The 22,001-nt window shown below is 31.8% G+C and overlaps 1 protein-coding gene across 3 annotated transcripts; it reads left to right on the top strand.

Moving 5' to 3' along the window:
* Positions 1-1,097: 1,097 nt before the first annotated feature.
* LOC143237520 (transmembrane and coiled-coil domains protein 2-like) lies at positions 1,098-17,771 on the top strand. Of its 3 annotated transcripts, none has more exons than XM_076476877.1 (12): positions 1,098-1,287; positions 3,118-3,400; positions 3,549-3,783; positions 5,009-5,237; positions 6,847-6,903; positions 8,520-8,602; positions 9,127-9,193; positions 9,980-10,181; positions 10,650-10,715; positions 11,351-11,506; positions 14,795-14,979; positions 15,622-17,771. In XM_076476877.1, exons 2-12 carry the CDS (start codon positions 3,128-3,130, stop codon positions 15,722-15,724), a joined length of 1,656 nt encoding a protein of 551 aa, XP_076332992.1. In that variant the 5' UTR covers positions 1,098-1,287; positions 3,118-3,127; the 3' UTR covers positions 15,725-17,771. The 3 variants fall into 3 exon arrangements, with proteins under 3 accessions (XP_076332992.1, XP_076332993.1, XP_076332994.1); XM_076476878.1 differs by lacking the exon at positions 1,098-1,287 and adding an exon at positions 1,453-1,591; XM_076476879.1 differs by lacking the exon at positions 1,098-1,287 and adding an exon at positions 1,630-1,763.
* The last annotated feature ends 4,230 nt before the right edge of the window (positions 17,772-22,001 follow it).

Raw genomic sequence — 22,001 nt, forward strand, 5'->3', positions numbered from 1 at the left:
CGCTAAAATCAGGGGTTCGATTCCCCTCGGTGGGCTGAGCAAATAGCCCTATGTGGCTTTGCTATAGGAAAAAAAACAAAAAAAAATTAATATCATAATCAATATCTTCATTCTCCATACGTACGGGAGAAAGAGATTATACGTACCTGACCCTCCCAGATCTTAAATGACCAAATCCCGACGGCAAAAGAAAAATCTCTGCATTGTAGGGATGAAGAACTCTACATGGCAACTGACACTTTCAGGAACTATGTCTTTAGAGTGCTAAAATAATATGTTGTTTTGTAAAGAAACTCTGTAATCTGAATAAAGAATTTGATGTTTTCAAGCTCAGTTGTAGCCCGGCATGGCCAAGCGTGTTAAGGCGTTCGAATCGTAATCTGAGGGTCGTGAGTTCGAATCCAGGTCACACCAAACATACTCGCCCTACCAGCCGTGGGGGCGTTATAATGTGACAGTCAGTCCCTCTATTCGTTAGTAAAATAGTAGCCCAAGAGTTGGCGGTGGGTGGTGATGACTAGCTGCCTTCCCTCTAGTCTTACACTGCTAAATTATGGACGGCTAGCGCAGATAGCCCTCGTGTAGTTTTGCGCGAAATTCAAAACAAACAAAAGCTTAGTTGTATTTCTTTGCTGTTCGATACAATATTCTATCTATTGCTTGTTTAAAACTCCTAAACCCGTGTTTTGAAGATACTTTAAATTTTATGTCGGTTTCTTTATTTTTGAATTTCACGCAAAGCTACTCGAGGGCTATCTGCGCTAGCCGTCCCTAATTTAGCGATGCAAGAATAAAGGTAAGGCAGCTATTAATCACCACATACCGCCAAATCTTGGGCCACTCTTTTACCAACGAATATTGGGATTGACCTTGAATTATAATGCCCCCTCGGCTGAAACGGCGAGCATGTTTGGTGTGACGGGGATTACGAGCCGAGTGTCTTAACCACCTGGCCATGCTGGACCTATTTTATGTCGGATACCAATAATACTTGAATACTGCATAACTTGAAAAGTTCAAGATTCCACTGAACTTAACAAGTTTTATTTGTTTTCATATTGTTCGAATAAAATTAAGAATATATGCTTTAAGATATTGCCACTAGAGGACCTCGTAAATAATCATGGAAAAGCAAATAATTAAGTATCGTTCAAATACTTACTTTTTAAATAGGTTTTCCTTTTAACTTTTCACAAGATCGTATTTGAGACAGTACAGTAATAAAAGTATAAATGTTTACTGATAAATGAGAAAAGTTATGTTCGTATACAGTTAACGGAAAACAAGGTACTACTTGTACTTTTAAAATGACGTCAAACTGTACATATGTTGAGCCAGCGAGCTGGAGTTAGATCTAGTTTCTAAGTTAATAGTTCAGTGGGCTTCAAATACGTAACTTTAAAATTAAAGTCAAGATAATTTGGAATTATAAGTATGATAGAGATACAATTAGAGCCATGGCTATTTTCTAAAACTACACTTACACAATAAAAATATTTTAATCCTCATAAATGGTAGTGACAAGAACTTGATAATGCCCAAGACAATTTTTTATGTGATATATATAAAATATCACTACTGGCTAATTGGGGTAAGGAAAACCTTTGACATTATTTGTTTAGTGTTTAAAAGTAAACTTACATTTGTCTCAACCATACCCTTCCTTATGTTTGATGAATCTAAGACTCAAAAGGTTAGGTTAAACTCAGCAGAACTGTATTTTTAAAAGTTGGATTTAAGACTTGTGATAATATAAATTATTGGTAAGTGGAAACAATTCCTTATGAGTAATGTTCATTATCCTTTGAGTAACTTGATTATTTATTGATTAATTATATAAAACAGTGATAATTTATATATGAATTACACCGAAGTGAAATTTGTTTGGTTTAATTTATATATATATATGTACTATTACTAACATTGCTATATCCATCATATATGTGATGAGTTGGAGTTTTGTAAAAATTTCCAAGGTGTGTCCGCTCCTCCTTCAGCAACCTATATAAATTAATTTAAGAACTATCTTACTACATACATCCATATACATCCACACTTATACATAGACTAACGACAATATTAGGTTATATCTTTGTTTCTAAGCAACATAACTTAAAATCCATTGTTGAAAACACATTCCAAACAGTTTGATTTTATAAAGAGTATAGATTCTTTTCAGTTTTTCATATTATAAATATGTTATTTACCATATGCATGCCTGTCAATGTTAATAAAGTTAAGTTGAGTTTTATTTCAATAAGTTTCTGAACTCATATTGAACAGTTTTTGAGCTGAGTCTAATTTTAATATATTTAGTTTAAAAATTCTTATTCTTTCAGTTCAAATCCACTTGATTCCTGAACAGAAATTTACTAAATGACTCCCCAACAATTCACATCTGTATCATAAAACTCAGAGCTGTAAAAGGACTAAACCTTTATTAGGTTAACTAAGATGTAATTAAGTAGTTATAAATGGATTAGTGCTTTGTTAAGTGTAGTTAAACCATAATATATGGACTAATGTTTTGTGAGGTTAGCTTAGATCTATTTAAATGGTTGTAAAGGAAGTAATGGTTTGTTAGGGTTAACTAAAATTTACTTAAACAGCTGTAAACCATTAGGGGGACTATTGCTTTGTTACTGTTAGGCTAAATTAGATTTGATTGCTTTTAGTTAAGTATGAAGTTATGCAAAGGGATGTCTGTGCCCTCTTTACTGTGGGTATTGGAACCTGGCTTTTAATATTGTAAGTTGTCCACAGGCATACTGATGTGTCACTGGGAGGGTGTTAAGCTAGATCAAGTTAAACAGCTGTAAAAGGACTAATGCTTTGGTATGGTTTAATAATATCTTGTTAAACAGTTAAAAATAATAATAATGTTCATGGGTTTAATATACAAAAAAACAATTTGGTAACACAGATATCTCCTATTTAAATGATGCAAGATTCGTACAAGTAACTGAAAGTTGAGCTTTTGAAGTCACTTTTGATTCAGTCATCCAGTAATTTTTGAAGATTTTACAGGAAAGGGTAAAAAGTGTAACTGTGAAACATTTTAAAAATAGAGTATTCATCAAACCTTTTATTTGTATAATTGTAACTTTCATTCAATAGTTTTGATGCAATGAAGAAGTGGAAGAAGAGCCCCCTTCTCATTCCTAAAGGAGACTCATCAAGTGACAGCAGTGGTACTCCAAAGCAATCTACTCCTACAACATCAACCCCATCCTTAGTTTCAGGAAGCTCTCACCAGTGTCTGACATCCAGCAGTGCAACCCTGACAAGTACCCCACTATCTCACCCAAGTTCATGCATAGGAATAGTGCAGGGCAACTCTCAGTTTTACATCAATTTATGTGATGATAGTACAGTCAGTGATGACATATCTTACTTTGAGGTAATGATTAACATTGTTATTCAGATTGTCAGGAAATAAACAGAAATGATTATTTGTAATTAATAAGGATATCAGTACAAAAATATCAATATACTATTATGTTACTGCCCCTGCATCTACCTGTAGATGTATATATGCACTTTTTTAGGATGTAATAAATGCAAGTGGTGATACCCGTGGACCACCAGTGCAAAATGGAGGTATGGAAGTTCAGTCCACTCCTACAGTTCAGGGCAGTACCACTGGGAGTACAGAGGAACCAGAAGTTTTATTTTCTGGTACTCTTCTAGACAGCAGTCGTACTCGACAAGCCATTAACAGTCTTCACCAAAAAGTTGCTCGAACCAAAGATCTAATAAAACAGGAGCAGACGGCTCGAGATGGTAAGTGGTTATTTAAAGCTATTTGTCTTCAGGTATTTCTGATTGAAATATTCAGAATAATTAAATTGAGATTAAATATATTAAAAAATGAGTAGTGCTTGACAAAAGAATTATTTAATTGATATTATGGTCATATTGGCTATTGCAAAAATAAACTAATCAAAATTAGTTTGCAATTATCACTGTTTTTTATTATTCTAACTATGTAGGTAATAAAAATTTGCTATTATGTTTGTTTTTATTAAACACAAAGGTTTATAGTGGATTATCTGTGCTGTGCTCAGTTTTAATCGTTTAATCTATGTTTTTATTTTTTACTTGGTCTGTTAAGCTTTGGTGATTTTGGAGGGGAGAAGTTCATAATTCAAGAGTCTTAGGTTTGATTCACATTGCCACCAACTTGTTCACACTATCTGTTTTTTATGTTAATGCTACTAAGACTGTATGCTGTTGTCATTAATTTGAAACTACTGACTATTGGAAAGACAACTGGCTGGTAACACCCTCTATCACTTGCATGTATGTATTTGTATGTATCATGGATTGAGGAACACCATCGATTAATTGACAGGTGCTAGTTGCCCAGCTATTTTTCTTCAAATGGCTCACATTTTATATGAATGTTATATTGGCTGTTCCATATTCTAAACTAAAATAAAAAACAAACTTAAAACTAGTCTTTATTGTTTATATACTTATCAAGCCTTTTCTTAAACTCATTTAAATTTGTTGCCTCTACAACATTCAAAGGCAACTCATTCCATAGGCTAACCACCCTGTTAGAAAAATGAAACTATCTTAGCTGAAAATGACTCACACTCTGCCAAAATTTATACTTGCCCCTAGCCTTGCTATTCTCATTTTAAATATGAAAAAAAGCTGATTCATTTACACCATTGATTCCATTTACCTTGTTAAACACCTGAATCAGATTCTTCCTAACCTTTCTTCTTTTAAGAGAAGACAATTTGATAGATTTTAGCATCTCCTCGTAAGACAACCCTTCCATCCCAGGCATCATTCTAGTAACCCTTCTGTGAACTCTTTCCAACAATTGGATGTCTTTCCTAAGGTGAGGATTAACAAAATATTCTCTGTACAAAGGAATTGTAACCTCTTTAGATTTGTATTCAGTGAGATTGAGCTCTGAAGTACCACACTTGTGACATTAATTCAGTTTGGCTGAACTCTTTGTTAAATCATTTGTAAAATTCAATAATTTCAGAAAATGTGAACGAGTATCTGAAACTTGCTGCCAGTGCTGATAAACAGCAGCTTCAACGGATAAAAAGTGTGTTTGAAAAGAAGAACCAGAAATCTGCACAAACGGTAGCTCAACTCCAGAAGAAGTTAGAAAACTACATCAAGAAGGGAAAAGAACTTGAAACTTTTGGGCTACCAGCTAGTCACTGGCAAGCAAAGGGCATGTTGCGTGATGTTGGGCAGGGAATAAGGTTTGGTTGAGTTGTAAAATTACAGTACGTTGTTGGAAAATGTTAAGTAAAGCTTGATGAATCAATCTTATTTAGTGTCTGTGAGAAAAATAATCAAGTAAATTCATTTTTATTCAGTGGGGGAGGGATAAGTTTTAAAAAATGACTTTGTTTTGTACATTCATCCTTATTTAATGTGGGGATAAATAAGAAAATTACTTAAGTAAATCTTGTGAGTGAAAATTAGATGTTTTATCAGAAGTGGACTTTTCATACAAATATTTCTTTCACTTAAGCAGTTTTTGCTTTTGGAGCTGCCTTTTGGCCCTCTTTCGGAGTTATCAATTGAACTGTTTTTAGTTACATTTTGCTGCCTTTTGGCCCTCTTTCGGAGTTATCAATTGAACTGTTTTTAGTTACATTTTGCTGCCTTTTGGCCCTCTTTCGGAGTTATCAATTGAACTGTTTTTAGTTACATTTTGCTGCCTTTTGGCCCTCTTTCAGAGTTATCAATTGAACTGTTTTTAGTTACATTTTGCTGCCTTTTGGCCCTCTTTCGGAGTTATCAATTGAACTGTTTTTAGTTACATTTTGCTGCCTTTTGGCCCTCTTTCGGAGTTATCAATTGAACTGTTTTTAGTTACATTTTGCTGCCTTTTGGCCCTCTTTCAGAGTTATCAATTGAACTGTTTTTAGTTACATTTTGCTGCCTTTTGGCCCTCTTTCGGAGTTATCAATTGAACTGTTTTTAGTTACAATTGAGTTATCAATTGAACTGTTTTTAGTTACATTTTGCTGCCTTTTGGCCCATTTTGATTTTCTTTAAGGACAGTTAGTTGATCTAGTACTCTATGTGGACAACCATATTTCCAAAGCTAAATCTTAAACATATTCAAAGAATACACACATTAAATGTTTTATCATTGAGATTTAATTGCAATGCATAAATTATTTATATTACAAGAGTTTTCTACATTCATTTTATTATATGAATCATAAATTTTTTTATATTAAGTGCTTTATCTACATTTTGAAGGGTATTAAATTTGTTTACATTACACATTTTTCTTTCATTTGCGTAAGAATTTGGCTACTTTTAACAATCATGGAGACAGTGCTATCAAATAACACTTAATTGATAAAGAGTGTGATGGGTGTAAACAGTCATTTCATATGAACCTACTTAGGTGAATCTGAGCTGTTATGATTCTACCTCTCTCTCTCTGTTTTCAGAAATGTGTATTTTTAATTTTGATACAAAAGTTATATTTTGAAAGTAATATGTTTTATATTCATAATGAACTAGCTTGCAACTAAATAATTCTTCATTTATAACGTGTTAAGTGTAGTTGTGTAACTTGCCTGAAGAATCACATGAGATACAGGTTAATTTTAAATAACCATTTATTCTTAATTATATTATTTTACATTAATATATATTATGGTAAGTATTGGTGTGAAATTTTTGTTATACATATAAACAAATGTTTTATTTTTACCAAGAAGATCTGTTTGACATGATCTGAAAAGTTGTTGCCACATTTGTCTATCTGTAACAGTGAATACTTAAGAGCACTTTAGCAGCTGGGAGTGCTACATAATAGTGTTTATGGTCTTACAATCTTTCTAGTGGTGTTGTGGGAAATATTAAAGGAGGTCTATCAGCAGCAACCCATACTGCAGCAGAGTAAGTGACTTTTTTTATTATTTACTACTTCTTGGATGTTTATTCAGACAAGCTTCCAGTTGTTTTTAAGCCTTTGTAGTGAAATGAATTTTCTGTTTTGTACAACAACACAATAATATAACTACTGATTATAGTAGGCTACCTAATTAGATCAAAAATAAAATCAATCCAGTAAATGGTATAGCAATCTAAGTAGTCTGTTCTTATCTTCTAACTTAAAAAGATTTGAATACATTGTTAATATATTAATTGTAACTTGTAAATTGTTTTAATTAATATGCTAGTGAATTTGAGAAATTTTTATGTTGGTGCTAAAGCTTTAAGAATGTATTCAATATTAGACTGTATAAAATAATAGTATAAAAACATGTTATTTGTATTGAATGTATATGGTCCTGTTACTAGCAGGGGTAAAACTCTGCTGGTACTTAGTGGTATTGTGTACCAGAACTTATTTTTTAAGGTGGTAATAGTAATGAGACAATATTGAGTTGTTTTTTTTTTATGTGTGTGTTCCATTGTTCCAACAGAAAACATTTATTCATTGACATTCAAATTATTATTCTTTATATTTACATCATTGATTTCTTTTTCAAAAACAGGTCCACCTCATCCAGCTAAGTTTTTATGAGAATTTCACCCAAGTTACAAAGCATGAAACAAACATGCTACAAAGATGAAACAGACATGCTACAAAGCATGAAACAAACATGCTACAAAGCATGAAACAGACATGCTACAAAGCATGAAACAGACATGCTACAAAGCATGAAACAAACATGCTACAAAGCATGAAACAAACATGCTACAAAGCATGAAACAGACATGCTACAAAGCATGTTTATGATAGTTAGTTTTCAACTCTCTCAAAAAGATTTTCTTCTTTAGTCGAAACCTTTTAGTCATATTGTGATAAAAATGTCTTATTCTGTTCTAGTGAATATCTTGTTTCAGTTGAAGTTATTCCAACTGGAACTTACCTTCATAGTTTTGTAATGAATATTTTGTTATTTATAAAACAGTTCAATTATCAGCTAGTTTTAATCCTGTATTATATTTCAGGTAATTAATTCGTCTTAAGTAGATTTGCAAATGATTGTTGAAAATTGCTATGTCTAGATAATTCGAATCTTAGCTCTACCTAGTTCATGTTTAGTAATGTGTTACTTATGGGTTTTTTTGCATCTTTTTTCTTATAGGATTTTTCCCAGGATGTTTATTAGTGACTTATGTTCTCATAGTTTTACTTATAAATTAAATATTCATGTCCCTCAAAATTCAGTAGATACAATATTTATTCTATATTGAATCTATTATTTGTAAAATGAATGTGCTCTCAGATCGTTAATTGGTTGTCAAGGTGATGTGTGTGTCTCTTCAATTATTTACACATTTTACAAAATTATAATTACAATTAGTAATCATCGCTTAGTGGAAATCAGAAATTTCTAACTTGCCACTAAAGTTATAGTTTTGGATATTGTCACTAAGGTATATGTTAGTTTGTTTATAAGCTATAACTGTATTTGTGGTGAAATTGGTTTTACTTTTTCATGTGAAAACAATATTCATGACATACTGATATAAATCTGCTTGTATTTGTTTTTTCCTTCAAGAACTGTAATGTCAAAGCCTCGGGAATTTGCTCATCTGATTAAAAATCGTTTTGGTAGTGCAGATAACATCAATACATCAGGAAGTGAGTTGTGAGGTTTTTATCTTCTTATTAACGTGATTTAAATGCATTTTGGTGACAAAATAAATTGTGTTGAAGTTAAGATTTTTATGTTATTTATTCATAGCATTCATCCTTACTTTGTATTAAAGTTTGTAACATGGACAAAGGGTAGGTACCTCAACTTGTTCAATATAAAACGATATATCTGTTTAATAAAATTTACATATCAAGAGAACAACTATGAAGAAGTAGAAATACTAAAACCCAAAATAATAATAAAACCAGACGTACTGTTGTATTTGTATTAAGTTAAATTACATTCAAAACTAGATGAAGCTAGTTAATGGATTGGATATACTTTTACTTTAAATGCAGTATACAATCATTTCTTACTGTTTGAAACAACAAAACAATGGTATAGAAATAAATCTAGTATCCCACAGGTAGCTGTTTTAAGACTTCATATGTATGAAGTGACATCTTGGTCATTCTTGTTCAGCTCAGTGTAAAATTCGCATGAGAATATGTCTTCTTGTTATTAACAGAAATATCTGATGAAGGAGCAGGAGATGAAGAAAAACATCTTCAGGAGAGTGAAACATTTACCTCAAGGTTAGTTTCAGGAAATGTGTGTATGTGTTAGTTAAAACTGAAACATTTACCTCAAGATGAGTTTCGTGAAATGTTTGTGTGTTAGTTAAAACTGAAACATTTACCACAAGGCGAGTTTCGTGAAATGTTTGTGTGTGTGTTAGTCAAAACTGAAACATTTACCCCAAGGTGAGTTTCAGGAATATTGGTCAAAGTCAGTCAAAATTGAAATTTTTATGCTTAATGCTTACATGAATAAAAGTATTAGACAGAGAATGATATGTTTTATTAATATATTTTTTGATAAAAAATCTTACATTTTGTTATCAAAACTTAAGACTAATAATGTTTAGTATTATTATATTTTTTTAACTTGAATAATTGTTAAATTAGAAGAGGGTTAATTTTGCTGTCAGCTATAATGTGTGCAATAAAAATGCTCTGTACATTTAGTTATTGTTGTGTGACAGTCAATCTGAATTTTCAGTTGAAAGGTCTCCTGATGGGACAGCTGTAAGTCTTTAGATCTACAATGTCAAGATCAGAGGGTTTGAATCTCCTTGTGAGACACAGCAGGTAGTCTGATGTGGCTTTGGTATAAGAAAACACAAACTCTTCAGTTAAACGTAATAGTAGAACCAGAATATTTGGCTTTTTTTTTGTCATTAGTTCCACTGTAAGGACAGTTTAACTTAAAATTTGAGGTCAAAATATTAATTGACTTGTATATTTTTTTACAGTTTTATGCTAGAATGTATTATAGTCATCAACTTTGTTTAAATGTTTTTATTATTATTAAACATATAGTACCAAGTACACATCAGAAGATGATAGTTCCAGTATTACATCAGGGTCGGCAGGACAATTGTTTGGCATTACTCCTCAGCGTCTTGCCAGTGAAGTCACATTCTCTCCTGGCAAGATTACTGAAATAGAGTCTGTATTACAGGTACTGCAAGATCGTCATGAAGAATGTCAACATCTCGGATATGAAGTCGAAACCCTAAAGGTATACTTTTGAAGAAGATTTTACTTTAGTGATTATGTTCTTTGAGGAAAAAGTTTTTTAATTTTTAGGTTGATTGGCAGTTGTAGTAAAACCCATCTTCAACTTATTGTCACTGAAAAAGAACCACCTTTTAAAACCTTTATCAAACATTGAATTAAATATAAGTTTCTGAAAGACTTAAATAATAAACAAGATATATATTTTTAATGTTTCTCATTTTGTAGTTATCAGCATATTTTCCTTTGTATTGGATAAAATAATGAACATAATTGGATTGAAAGTTCCAAAAATTTAACTTTTTTGGAAATAAATACAATATTTATGAATATGAAATTTGTTTGAGAAATGACTACAATACTGTAGATATTGATGTAGAATTTGATTAAGAAATGACTATAATGCAATAGAGATTGCCAAGCAATATAAGGGAAGATAAATAACCATATAAGTTTTTCTTTCCTCCATCAGGTTCAAATTCAACAAGAATATTCCTTCTTTAACCAGGCTTTACTGGAGGAACGTTATCGATATGAGGTCAGTATTGTTATATTAAAAATATATGGACAGAATCATTAGGCTCTTAAATAAAGTAACACTCAGCTGTTCTAGTTACTTTAGATATTATCAGATCATGCATGATATTCGGCCTTAAAGTCACCTGACAGCATTTTTAGATGTTATTTGGAAGATTCTCTGAAACTTAAGTTAAAATCTGTATTGTATTGTATTCAATACTGAGAATATCTATTTATTATATTCCAACAATTTATTCAGATTATGTTTCTTACCAAAGACACCTATAAAAACTGTATTAAATTATGTCTGTTTCTTAAGCATATCTACCCTTTCTTTCTTTTTCTTTAACAATTGTATCTATCATGTCCATATTTCTTAAGCCTTTTGCCATGGGCATTCTTTACCATGCATGTCACGAGTTTTTAGTGACTCTGTTTCAAAATTTAATTAAACTACTTTTTGGTTGTGTTATATCAGTTAATATAACATAAATCTGTATTTCTACTAAGTGTATCTATCAAGTCTGTTTATTGGTAAGGTTACCTATTCTTTCTATGTTTCTTATTGAGGTTCTTTTTCTATATAATACCATATATATTTTGTACTTTGTTTAATGAGGACTGTTTCATTGCATTCACTTTATGCATCTGTAGAGACTTGAAGAGCAAATGAATGATCTTACTGAACTTCATCAAAATGAAATAGAGAACCTGAAACAGGCGATCAGTGACATGGAAGAAAAAGTTCAATACCAGAGTGAGGAACGGCTTCGAGATGTCCACGAAGTACTGGAAAGCTGTCAGACTAGGGTTAGTTTACATATATATTGTAAAACAACTTATTAAATATATGTCTGTTTATAAAAATGTTCCACTGTCTGACATGTAATCTCCAGGCAGTTTTAGAGGCTTTTGTTATACCAGAGAGGAGTTGTAAAGTACCTAACTTTATTCATTTTTGGGTCAATTTTAATCATCCTTTACTCTTACTGCCTCTTTTAATCATCCTTCACTTCCTTACTGCCTCTTTTCACTATCTTTTACTTCCTTAGTGCCTGTTTTAATCATCTTTTACTTCCTGAGTGCCTGTTTTAATCATCCTTTACTTCCTGAGTGCCTGTTTTAATCATCCTTTACTTCCTAGTGCTTGTTTTAATAATCCTTTACTTCCCTAGTGCTTGTTTTAATCATCCTTTACTTCCTTAGTGCCTCTTTTATTCATCTTTTACTTCCTAAGTGCCTGTTTTATTCATCCTTTACTTCCTAAGTGCCTGTTTTATTCATCCTTTACTTCCTTACTGTCTGTTTTATACATACTTTACTTCCTTAGTGCCTGTTTTAATCATCCTTTACTCCCTTAGTGCCTGTTTTAATCATCCTTTACTTCCTTAGTGCCTGTTTTAATAATCTTTTACTTCCTTAGTGCCTGTTTTATTCATCCTTTACTTCCTTAGTGCCTGTTTTATTCATCCTTTACTTCCTTAGTGCCTGTTTTATTCATCCTTTACTTCCTTATGCCTGTTTTAATCACTCTTTACTTCCTTATGCCTGTTTTAATCACTCCTTACTTCCCTAGTGCTTGTTTTAATCATCCTTTATTTCCTTAGTGCCTGTTTTTATCATCCTTTACTTCCTTAGTGCCTCTTTTAATCATCTCTTACTTTTCTAGTGCCTGTTTTAATCATCCTTTACTTCCTTAGTGCCTGTTTTAATCATCCTTTACTTCCCTAGTGCTTGTTTTAATCATCCTTTACTTTCCGAGTGCTTGTTTTAATCATCCTTTACTTTCCGAGTGCTTGTTTTAATTATCCTTTACTTCATTACTGCTTGTTTTAATTATCCTTTACTTCATTACTGCTTGTTTTAATCATCCTTTACTTCCCTAGTGCTTGTTTTAATCATTCTTTACTTCCGTTGTGCTTGTTTTAATCATCCTTTACTTTCCGAGTGCTTGTTTTAATTATCCTTTACTTCATTACTGCTTGTTTTAATTATCCTTTACTTCATTACTGCTTGTTTTAATCATCCTTTACTTCCCTAGTGCTTGTTTTAATCATTCTTTACTTCCGTTGTGCTTGTTTTAATCATCCTTTACTTTCCGAGTGCTTGTTTTAATTATCCTTTACTTCATTACTGCTTGTTTTAATCATCCTTTACTTCCCTAGTGCTTGTTTTAATCATTCTTTACTTCCTTAGTACCTGTTTTATTCATCCTTACTTCCTTAGTGCCTGTTTTATTCATCCTTTACTTCCCTAGTGCCTGTTTTAATCATCCTTTACTTCCCTAGTGCCTGTTTTAATCATCCTTTACTTCCCTAGTGCCTGTTTTAATCATCCTTTACTTCCCTAGTGCCTGTTTTAATCATCCTTACTTTCTTAGTGTCTGTTTTAATCATCCTTTACTCTCTTAGTGTCTGTTTTAATCATCCTTTACTTTTTTAGTGCCTGTTTTAATCATCCTTACTTTTTAGTGCCTGTTTTAATCATCCTTACTTTTTAGTGCCTGTTTTAATCATCCTTACTTTTTAGTGCCTGTTTTATTCATCCGTTACTTCCTAAGTGCCTGTTTTAATCATCTTTTACTTTTCTAGTGCTTGTTTTAATAATTCTTTACTTCCTTAGTGCCTGTTTCAATCATCCTTTACTTTTTAGTGCCTGTTTTAATCATCCTTTACTTTTTAGTGCCTGTTTTATTCATCCTTTACTTTTTAGTGCCTGTTTTATTCATCCGTTACTTCCTAAGTGCCTGTTTTAATCATCTTTTACTTTCCTAGTGCTTGTTTTATTCATCCGTTACTTCCTAAGTGCCTGTTTTAATCATCTTTTACTTTCCTAGTGCTTGTTTTAATCATTCTTTACTTCCTTAGTGCCTGTTTTAATCATCCTTTACTTCCCTAGTGCCTGTTTTAATCATCCTTTACTCTCTTAGTGTCTGTTTTAATCATCCTTTACTTTTTTAGTGCCTGTTTTAATCATCCTTACTTTTTAGTGCCTGTTTTAATCATCCTTACTTTTTAGTGCCTGTTTTATTCATCCGTTACTTCCTAAGTGCCTGTTTTAATCATCTTTTACTTTCCTAGTGCTTGTTTTATTCATCCGTTACTTCCTAAGTGCCTGTTTTAATCATCTTTTACTTTCCTAGTGCTTGTTTTAATCATTCTTTACTTCCTTAGTGCCTGTTTTAATCATCCTTTACTTCCCTAGTGCCTGTTTTAATCATCCTTTACTCTCTTAGTGCCTGTTTTAATCATCCTTTACTCTCTTAGTGCCTGTTTTAATCATCCTTTACTCTCTTAGTGCCTGTTTTAATCATCCTTTACTCTCTTAGTGCCTGTTTTAATCATCTTTTACTCTCTTAATGCCTGTTTTAATCATCCTTTACTCTCTTAGTGCCTGTTTTAATCATCCTTTACTTCCTTAGTGCCTGTTTTAATCATCCTTTACTGTCTTAGTGCTTGTTTTAATCATTTTTTCTTCCCTAATGCTTTTTTTAATCATCCTTTACTTTTTAGTGCCTGTTTTATTCATCCGTTACTTCCTAAGTGCCTGTTTTAATCATCCTTTACTTCCCTAGTGCTTGATTTAATCATCCTTTACTTTCCGAGTGCTTGTTTTAATTATCCTTTACTTCATTACTGCTTGTTTTAATCATCCTTTACTTCCCTGGTGCTTGTTTTAATCATTTTTTACTTCCTTAGTGCTTGTTTTAATCATCCTTTACTTCATTACTGCTTGTTTTAATCATTCTTTACTTCCTTAGTGCCTGTTTTAATCATCTTTATTTCCCTAGTGCTCGTTTTAATCATCCTTTACTTCCTTAGTGCCTGTTTTATTCATCCTTTACTTCCCTAGTGCCTATTTTAAAAAAGTCATTAGTTTTCTCTTGAGTTGAGGGTGAGGAATGGAAAGACCTCGGAAAAAAAAATACAATTTTTAAGAGAGATTTTTTCACTCATGTTATATCATGTTCAGATATCCAATGATTCTAGAATATTTGGTAGTTTGTTTGTATGTACTCTGCTTTGAGATCTGTGGAATGTACCTTCAGTTATACCAAACAGCCAATAGATTGTTTTAATGTACTTTCTTGTATTTCAGATTTCTAGAATGGAACACCAGCAACACCAGCATTTTCAACAGTTAGTAAACCTTGATTCATTGGAGAACTCCAATGCTCGAGCCTTGATTGTAAAACTAATCAATGTACTGTTAACCATACTTCAAGTGGTGCTTCTCCTTGTAGCCACTATTGGCAATATTCTCATGCCTTTTCTTAAAACAAGGTAGGGCTGTTAAGTAATTCTAGTATATCTCAGTTTGATTTTCAATATAAATATTAATTAATCCTGGTTGAGTTTTGAAGTATTTTACCCTGAATTTCAATATAAATGTTAGGTAATCCTTGTAGAGTTTTGATGTAATTCTGGTAGTATTTTACTGTGACAAACTATTGGCTTTCTGACATCACTGGAGCTATATTATAGACACATGAAATTATAGAATACAATAGAACAAGTTTGTAGCTGACTGGAATGATTGAAGCTGAATAGTGTTTGGTTAAATATGTTACCTATAACTCAGTTATTTGACTAAAATTACTCGTACATGAAAAAAATGTTGAAGAAATGTGAAATTTTATATTTTTACTAATATTTTATGCATATTTTCTATTAAGAACATAATTCTTTTTACTCTATTCAGCAGTGTTACTGTTTTATAACTGCAAATTGAAGTACGTGTAGATAAGTTATTTGAGTGATTCTATTATTCTTAGTTATAGAATTTTTGCTCAATTGTATTGTTTTGCAAAAGGATTTTTTACTTAGGTAGGTCTAAAGTTAATTCTTTAGAGGTTTGAAAACTGTTTGTTATCACAAAACCAGTAAACATTTATCTCCAAAGAAGTAAATATTTGTTTCCCACAGATTACGTATACTTACAACTAGTCTTCTCATTGCTGCTCTTGTCATGACGATACGAGGATGGAGAGATATGTTAAATTGGATACAGCAGCATTTCTTTATCTAACTTCTATAAATCTGTGTGATAAGTGTTTATTATATTGGTTTATAGCATACACAGAGGGAGAGGTGTGACAAACAGAATATGAAAACAGTTTGTTACTTAACTACTAGAATTATGAAATAATGGTTTATGACATAGTTCTGTTATTGCTGTGGTGATACAAAGATGTACTGTGATACTTAGTGTAGAATCAGTTATATGAATGCAGTGAGATAATGTCTGAGTTTATTATACATCATGTTACTTCTGTATACCAACATAATTAGCAAAATGCTTCAAAAGTTTGAGTTAAATTATGATAAGCTTTTGTCTGGAGTTATCTTAGTAAAGCACAATGTGTGTGTAATATTTTCATTGTGTTTCTGACCCAGTGATACTCCTTGAGTATAGATTCAAGTATTTAATCAGTAAGTTTGTGACCAAGATAATAATGTTGTGTATAATGTAGCTCAGGTCTCTGAACTTCTGTTACCAAGGTGGTTACCGTATAGTAAACACCAATTCAAGTATTTTATTGTCAGAAAGTTTGTGATGTAGAAACTATGGTGTTGAATAGAAAGTATATTTGTAGACTTTGAGGAGATTGGTAAATGATTTCTTTTACTACAACAAATCTTTAGTTGAAATGTGTTATTGTTTTTTGCATAGTTGAAAATTTTTCTTTAACCTGAAACACTTTAGCAATAACAAGAAATTCTAATTAGAATTCTGTCAGCAACACCAGCAAAACTTCAGTCTGATTTACAAAAGGTAGAATGTATTGCACTGGATAAAGAAGCACTTGATTCATTCCATAGAGCAAGCAATATTTTTTTATAATGTTACCATTTTTGTACATCATTTTGTTTGTTTGGAAGCTGGTTCAGGGATTCTCTAGAAGATGCCTGGACTTAGCTACATTTATTCTTTTACATGTCTTACCTTCAAATTATTACGAGAAATATAATTTACTGCAAAAGTTGAGATTTAAAGATAAGTGCATCCCTTAAACATTTAAGAAAATTAATGAAAACTGTATATTTTTAAAGTGGAGAAGAGAAAAAGATATCAAAACATTTTAATTTTAAGAATAGGTTGAGTTATGATTGGAAAAACAGGATAAAAAATTTTAAGACAGGCCTGTAAAACATACATGGGTAAACAAAACAAATAATCTATTCTTTCATTTTTGCATAATGTTCCGTTGGGACGTGCAGTACAGAGAGATGTGATACCTGTCACAATTGTAGTCTGTACTTGCGTAATTGTATGTTAATAGTGAGATAGCTGAGAAACAAGTGACTTGTTGTTCCATATTTTAGTCACTAGCTTAATGTATGTCTTAAATTTCTGACCTTTTATAAATTGCATTAAAACATTTTAACCTGATGAGATAGATTATCGACAATATCAAGACTTGTTTTTATTTTGAAATCTTGCATACTCTGAAAGTATCTTCTATTTTTATGTGTTTTAAAACAAAATATTTTATCTTTTGACTTTCATTTTTAATCTTATATTATATTATATAAAGTTGAACTAGTTTATACATTTTAATACTTATCATATTTTTCTTTCAAATGTTACATCATTTATAGGTTTCTAGATGTTGACAAGCTTTTAGTATGGTGTGGCTGTTTTTATTAGCAACCAGTTTTCGTTTTACTGTCATGTTACTTTGGAATTCTCAAGTTGTGTAGTTTTAAGACCTGACTTTTTGTCAACATAATAAAATAATAAATGTATAAATATTAAACAGTTCAGTTTTTTCACAGAAAACAATTCAGTAAATATTAATCGAGTGTTTAATATTTAACAATTTGGGTTTCTCACAGAGACATTCTAGTCATTTAGCCATCTCATTATTAACTATAAGAGATCTAAATAACTTGTCAGTGCTGTTTCATTTTACTTTAGTTAGGAAATCACAATATTTAGCCTGTAGTTTTTTAATCAAGCATTCCAGTGCATTATAACTGCAGTTTAATTGTATATAATCTCATTTACTTTAGCTGTTTCATGGATCATCTTTAAAGTCCTGGCATAACTAATAAACATGAAAGGAAACCTACAACCATCTTTGTTTTTATTGCTGCATACTCTTTAAACTTGTAATAATACAAAGTCATTGATGTAAAGATGTGTTGCACAGATCATGATGTCACTAATGGTGTAAAGACGTATTGTTAGATTATGACATTATTGAAGGTACATCTTGATGATAACATTTTACTTTTGTTATATTGAAGTACTTTGGTGTTAAAGCGTTACATTTCCTTTTTTAAATATTTTTTACTTTTGTGAAGTCTTGCAACTTCACTCTTAGCCTGCCTGACAGGTTTTTAACTAACTAACCAATACCCGAACATTTCTCACCTTGTGATATTCTCTCACATTAGACCAAATTAATAAAATTCAAACCCAAATAAACTTAATGTTGTTGAGTCATTAAAAATTTATCAACATTAAAATATAACAGAAATGTAGGACCAGCAAGTACTATTGTCAAGTTTTGTTGCTAGTTACTTCATGAAAAAAGTATTAGGTATTGGATGACTAACTTATAAGATATAAATAGTTGATTATTTATGTGTCAGAACAGCAAGGCTTTTCTATATAATTAATGCTGTTAATCTTTACTGATTTGTAAGGAAATTATGAAACACTGATATTGTTATGTTGTAACAATCAGTGTTTGGTTTTTCTTTCTACGTTAAAAATACCACAAGTCAAAAGATACTTCAAGACCAAGACTTGAACTCTGGATCTCAATCTAACAAGGTCAAATAATATTTTAGGCAACACTTCTAGTTTTGTTGTCATCAGTAAGTTTGATGCAACACTTCTAGTTTTGTTGTCATCAGTAAGTTTGATGCAACACTTCTAGTTTTGTTGTCATCAGTAAGTTTGATGCAACACTTCTAGTTTTGTTGTCATCAGTAAGTTTGATGCAACAGTTCTAGTTTTGTTGTCATCAGTAAGTTTGATGCAACACTTCTAGTTTTGTTGTCATCAGTAAGTTTGATGCAACACTTCTAGTTTTGTTGTCATCAGTAAGTTTGATGCAACACTTCTAGTTTTGTTGTCATCAGTAAGTTTGATGCAACACTTCTAGTTTTGTTGTCATCAGTAAGTTTGATGCAACACTTCTAGTTTTGTTGTCATCAGTAAGTTTGATGCAACACTTCTAGTTTTGTTGTCATCAGTAAGTTTGATGCAACACTTCTAGTTTTGTTGTCATCAGTAAGTTTGATGCAACACTTCTAGTTTTATTGTCATCAGTAAGTTTGATGTTCATTATTATAAGGTTTTTGAAGCTTCTTTTTCCTCATTTGAATTACCTTGTGTAAAAACAGCTGAAAGTGAATTTGTTTACTGATGTAAAATGCTTTCAAAAACTGTAATCAGAGTGGAGGTATGACAGTATTTAGGTGGCAGGGGTAGGTAGTTTTAAACTCCGGAAGATCGATCATCAAAGTTAGTATTGTAACATTCCCTTTGTTACTAGAAGGAGCTTGTGAAGATTACATTATAATCATAGAAATAGGCCTTGCTGATTTTGTTTAAATTTATATGAAATCAGAAAAATATAAATTTTATTTGTATTTGAGTGGATGGTGGTTGTGTCTTGTGGTTCTTTCAAATAAGTCCCCCAGTGGCTCAGCGGTATGTCTGCAGACTTACAATGCTAAAAACCGGGTTTTGATACCTGTGGTGGGCAGAGCAGATAGCCCATTGTCTAGCTTTGTGCTTAATTCAAAAACATCTTTCTTATGAACATGAACTTAACAAAAGGTATTTTCTTACTTTCTGATCCACACCAAGTGTGTGTGTGTGTGTGTGTGTGTGAAGTGTTTCACCATTGATTTACTTTTCAAATGAAAAGATACAAAAATAAAAACCATGTACTTATTTAATGTGCAGACTTCTACATTAGATGTGTGGAATTTATTACAAGAAAATAATGGACTGTTTATTGTTGTAAACCTTAATTAAAGCATTTTTAGATGAAAGTTTCTCCTTTAGGTTAGACTGGTGTACTATTGCTACAGTTAACTGAGTTTTTTTTTTTCCATTTGGGTACCTTACAAGTCAAGTTCATTTGTTGTACAGAAATAAATTTTATTCACATAACTGTTTATTAAAAGTGTATGGTAATTAATTGATACATGTACTTTACAGTACATCATGTTGATGGTACCAGACTCTATGTATGGATTGTTTATTGAAACAGTATTTTAAATATCTCCTCAGTAGATCATCAGAACTTTACAATACTACACAGTGTTCCATTTATGACAAAATCCCTAGTAATGGCCTGGCATGGCCAGGTGGTTAAGGCACTCGACTCATAATCTGAGGGTTGCGGGTCGAATCCCCGTCGCACCAAACATGCTCACCCTTTCAGCTGTGGGGGTGTTATGAAGTTATGAGCAATTCCATTATTAATTGGTGAAAGAGTAACCCAAGAGTTGGTGATGGATGGTGATGACTAGCTGCCTTCCATCTAGTTTTACATTAGGGATGGCTAGCACAGATAACCCTAGTGTAGCTTTGCACAAAATTCAAACCAAACACTCGAATATATCATAACAAAAAGTTTGAATTTCTTTTCTATGTGGTAACTCTAGAACTAAAACAATGGTGTCAACCAATTTCACTGAGGTGACATTGTTTCATAAATATTAATAACTAATAATAATAATAAAACAAAATCATAATTCTAGTGTAAACAATATTATCATTAACCCCTGAAGTTTGTCGGCAAGTTCTCTTACAGTTTGGTGAATATCTGAGTCGACTAGGTCTTTCAATTCTTTCTCATTAATGGCTGTCTGAGGGCAGCACCTAGACTTATTTTCAAGGTTTGTCACCAAAGTAAAATCTCTAAACTAATGCTGTGCTGTGCCCTTACCAAATGCATGATTTTTATTATGATGCGCTGACATCACATTGTGACCAAAACTCGTACAAGAAAATTACATGAATATTAATTTTTACGTAGTGACAAACATAGTTATAAATATGAATTAGTTTCTGAAAAATAAAGTGAGCTTGAAGTGAACCACACAGTATACTATATTATTCTGACAAATTTACAGTAATTCTTCTCTCTCAGCCACCAAAAATAGTTTCACATTTGCACATGAAAATCCAACATTTGATATGCAACAGCCTGATAGACAAATTAATATTATAAATAGAACCTCATTGTATTTACAACTTTGTTATAACTACAGCCTTCCTATGTCTATTGAAGCACTGCATTAATAAGTAAATGTAGGGATTGCTAATATCAATCCTTGAAACAAGATGATCAGGATGGCATTTGTATAATTTCTACATAACAGCATAGACGCACAATGCAATAGGATAAACTCGATTGTAATTGCATAGTTACATATATTACTATATGTTAATTCTTACCTGTGCTATTATATAGGGATGGTACAAGTGCCATCCCTACCATCTTGTTTGGATTGTTTTTGAAGGATTGATATTCACCATCCTTAGATTTACTTCAAGTTTTTTCTGTACTTGGTTCATATTTATATATTACACACTTTACTCATAGTCCAATAAATAAACCTTATGCTCAGTGTATCTGCTGTATTTCTACTCCAGTATGTCTATTTTACTTACCATACACTAATAATATAAAGGAATCCTAAATACAGTTTAACACAGTGTTGTAGATTAGGCAGGAGTTCATAAGTATAGGGTGTAATCAAATATAATTGTAAAAGAAGTAGCCATCTTAATGACTCAAAATACAATAAAATAAAAACCAGGAACATAACACTTTTGAGCTACAGCACATGAACACACCACTGATGAATTATCATCGTCCAAGTACTTATCAAGAGTGCACATGTTATAATGTGATGGTCAACCCCACTAGTCATCGGTAAAACAGCAGCCCAAGATTGGGTAGTAGATGGTGTGAACTATGTGTTTGAAGAGAAGTCAAGGTTAACACATTATAAACTGTACGTTTTGAAGAGAAGTCAAGGTTAACATGTTATAAACTGTACGTTTTGAAGAGAAGCTAAGACTAACATGTTATAAGCAGTATACTTGGTGAAAAGATTAATACAAAATGACAAATTTCTTTTTTTTTTTCTTGACATTTAGTGAAATCAACTCAGGATTTTTGTTAATAAATTTCACCTTGGAAGAATATTTTAAATATCTAGAACAACCTGTACATGGTGTTGTTTCTTCTATTCAGTGATGCACTTTTCCAAACATATGCATCCGGATCCATCCTAGTTTATACAATACCTGTAATAATACACTC

This window comes from Tachypleus tridentatus, chromosome 13 (genome assembly GCF_004210375.1).
Source record: "Tachypleus tridentatus isolate NWPU-2018 chromosome 13, ASM421037v1, whole genome shotgun sequence".
Classification (NCBI taxonomy): Eukaryota; Metazoa; Arthropoda; class Merostomata; order Xiphosura; family Limulidae; genus Tachypleus; species Tachypleus tridentatus.

Coding starts and splice junctions, on each gene's coding strand:
- LOC143237520 (XM_076476877.1), top strand. CDS start 3,128: ATGAAGAAGTGGAAGAAGAGCCCCCTTCTCATTCCTAAAGGAGACTCA. Junction 6,904..8,519: donor GCAACCCATACTGCAGCAGA/GTAAGTGACTTT, acceptor TTTTCCTTCAAG/AACTGTAATGTCAAAGCCTC. Junction 8,603..9,126: donor TAACATCAATACATCAGGAA/GTGAGTTGTGAG, acceptor TGTTATTAACAG/AAATATCTGATGAAGGAGCA.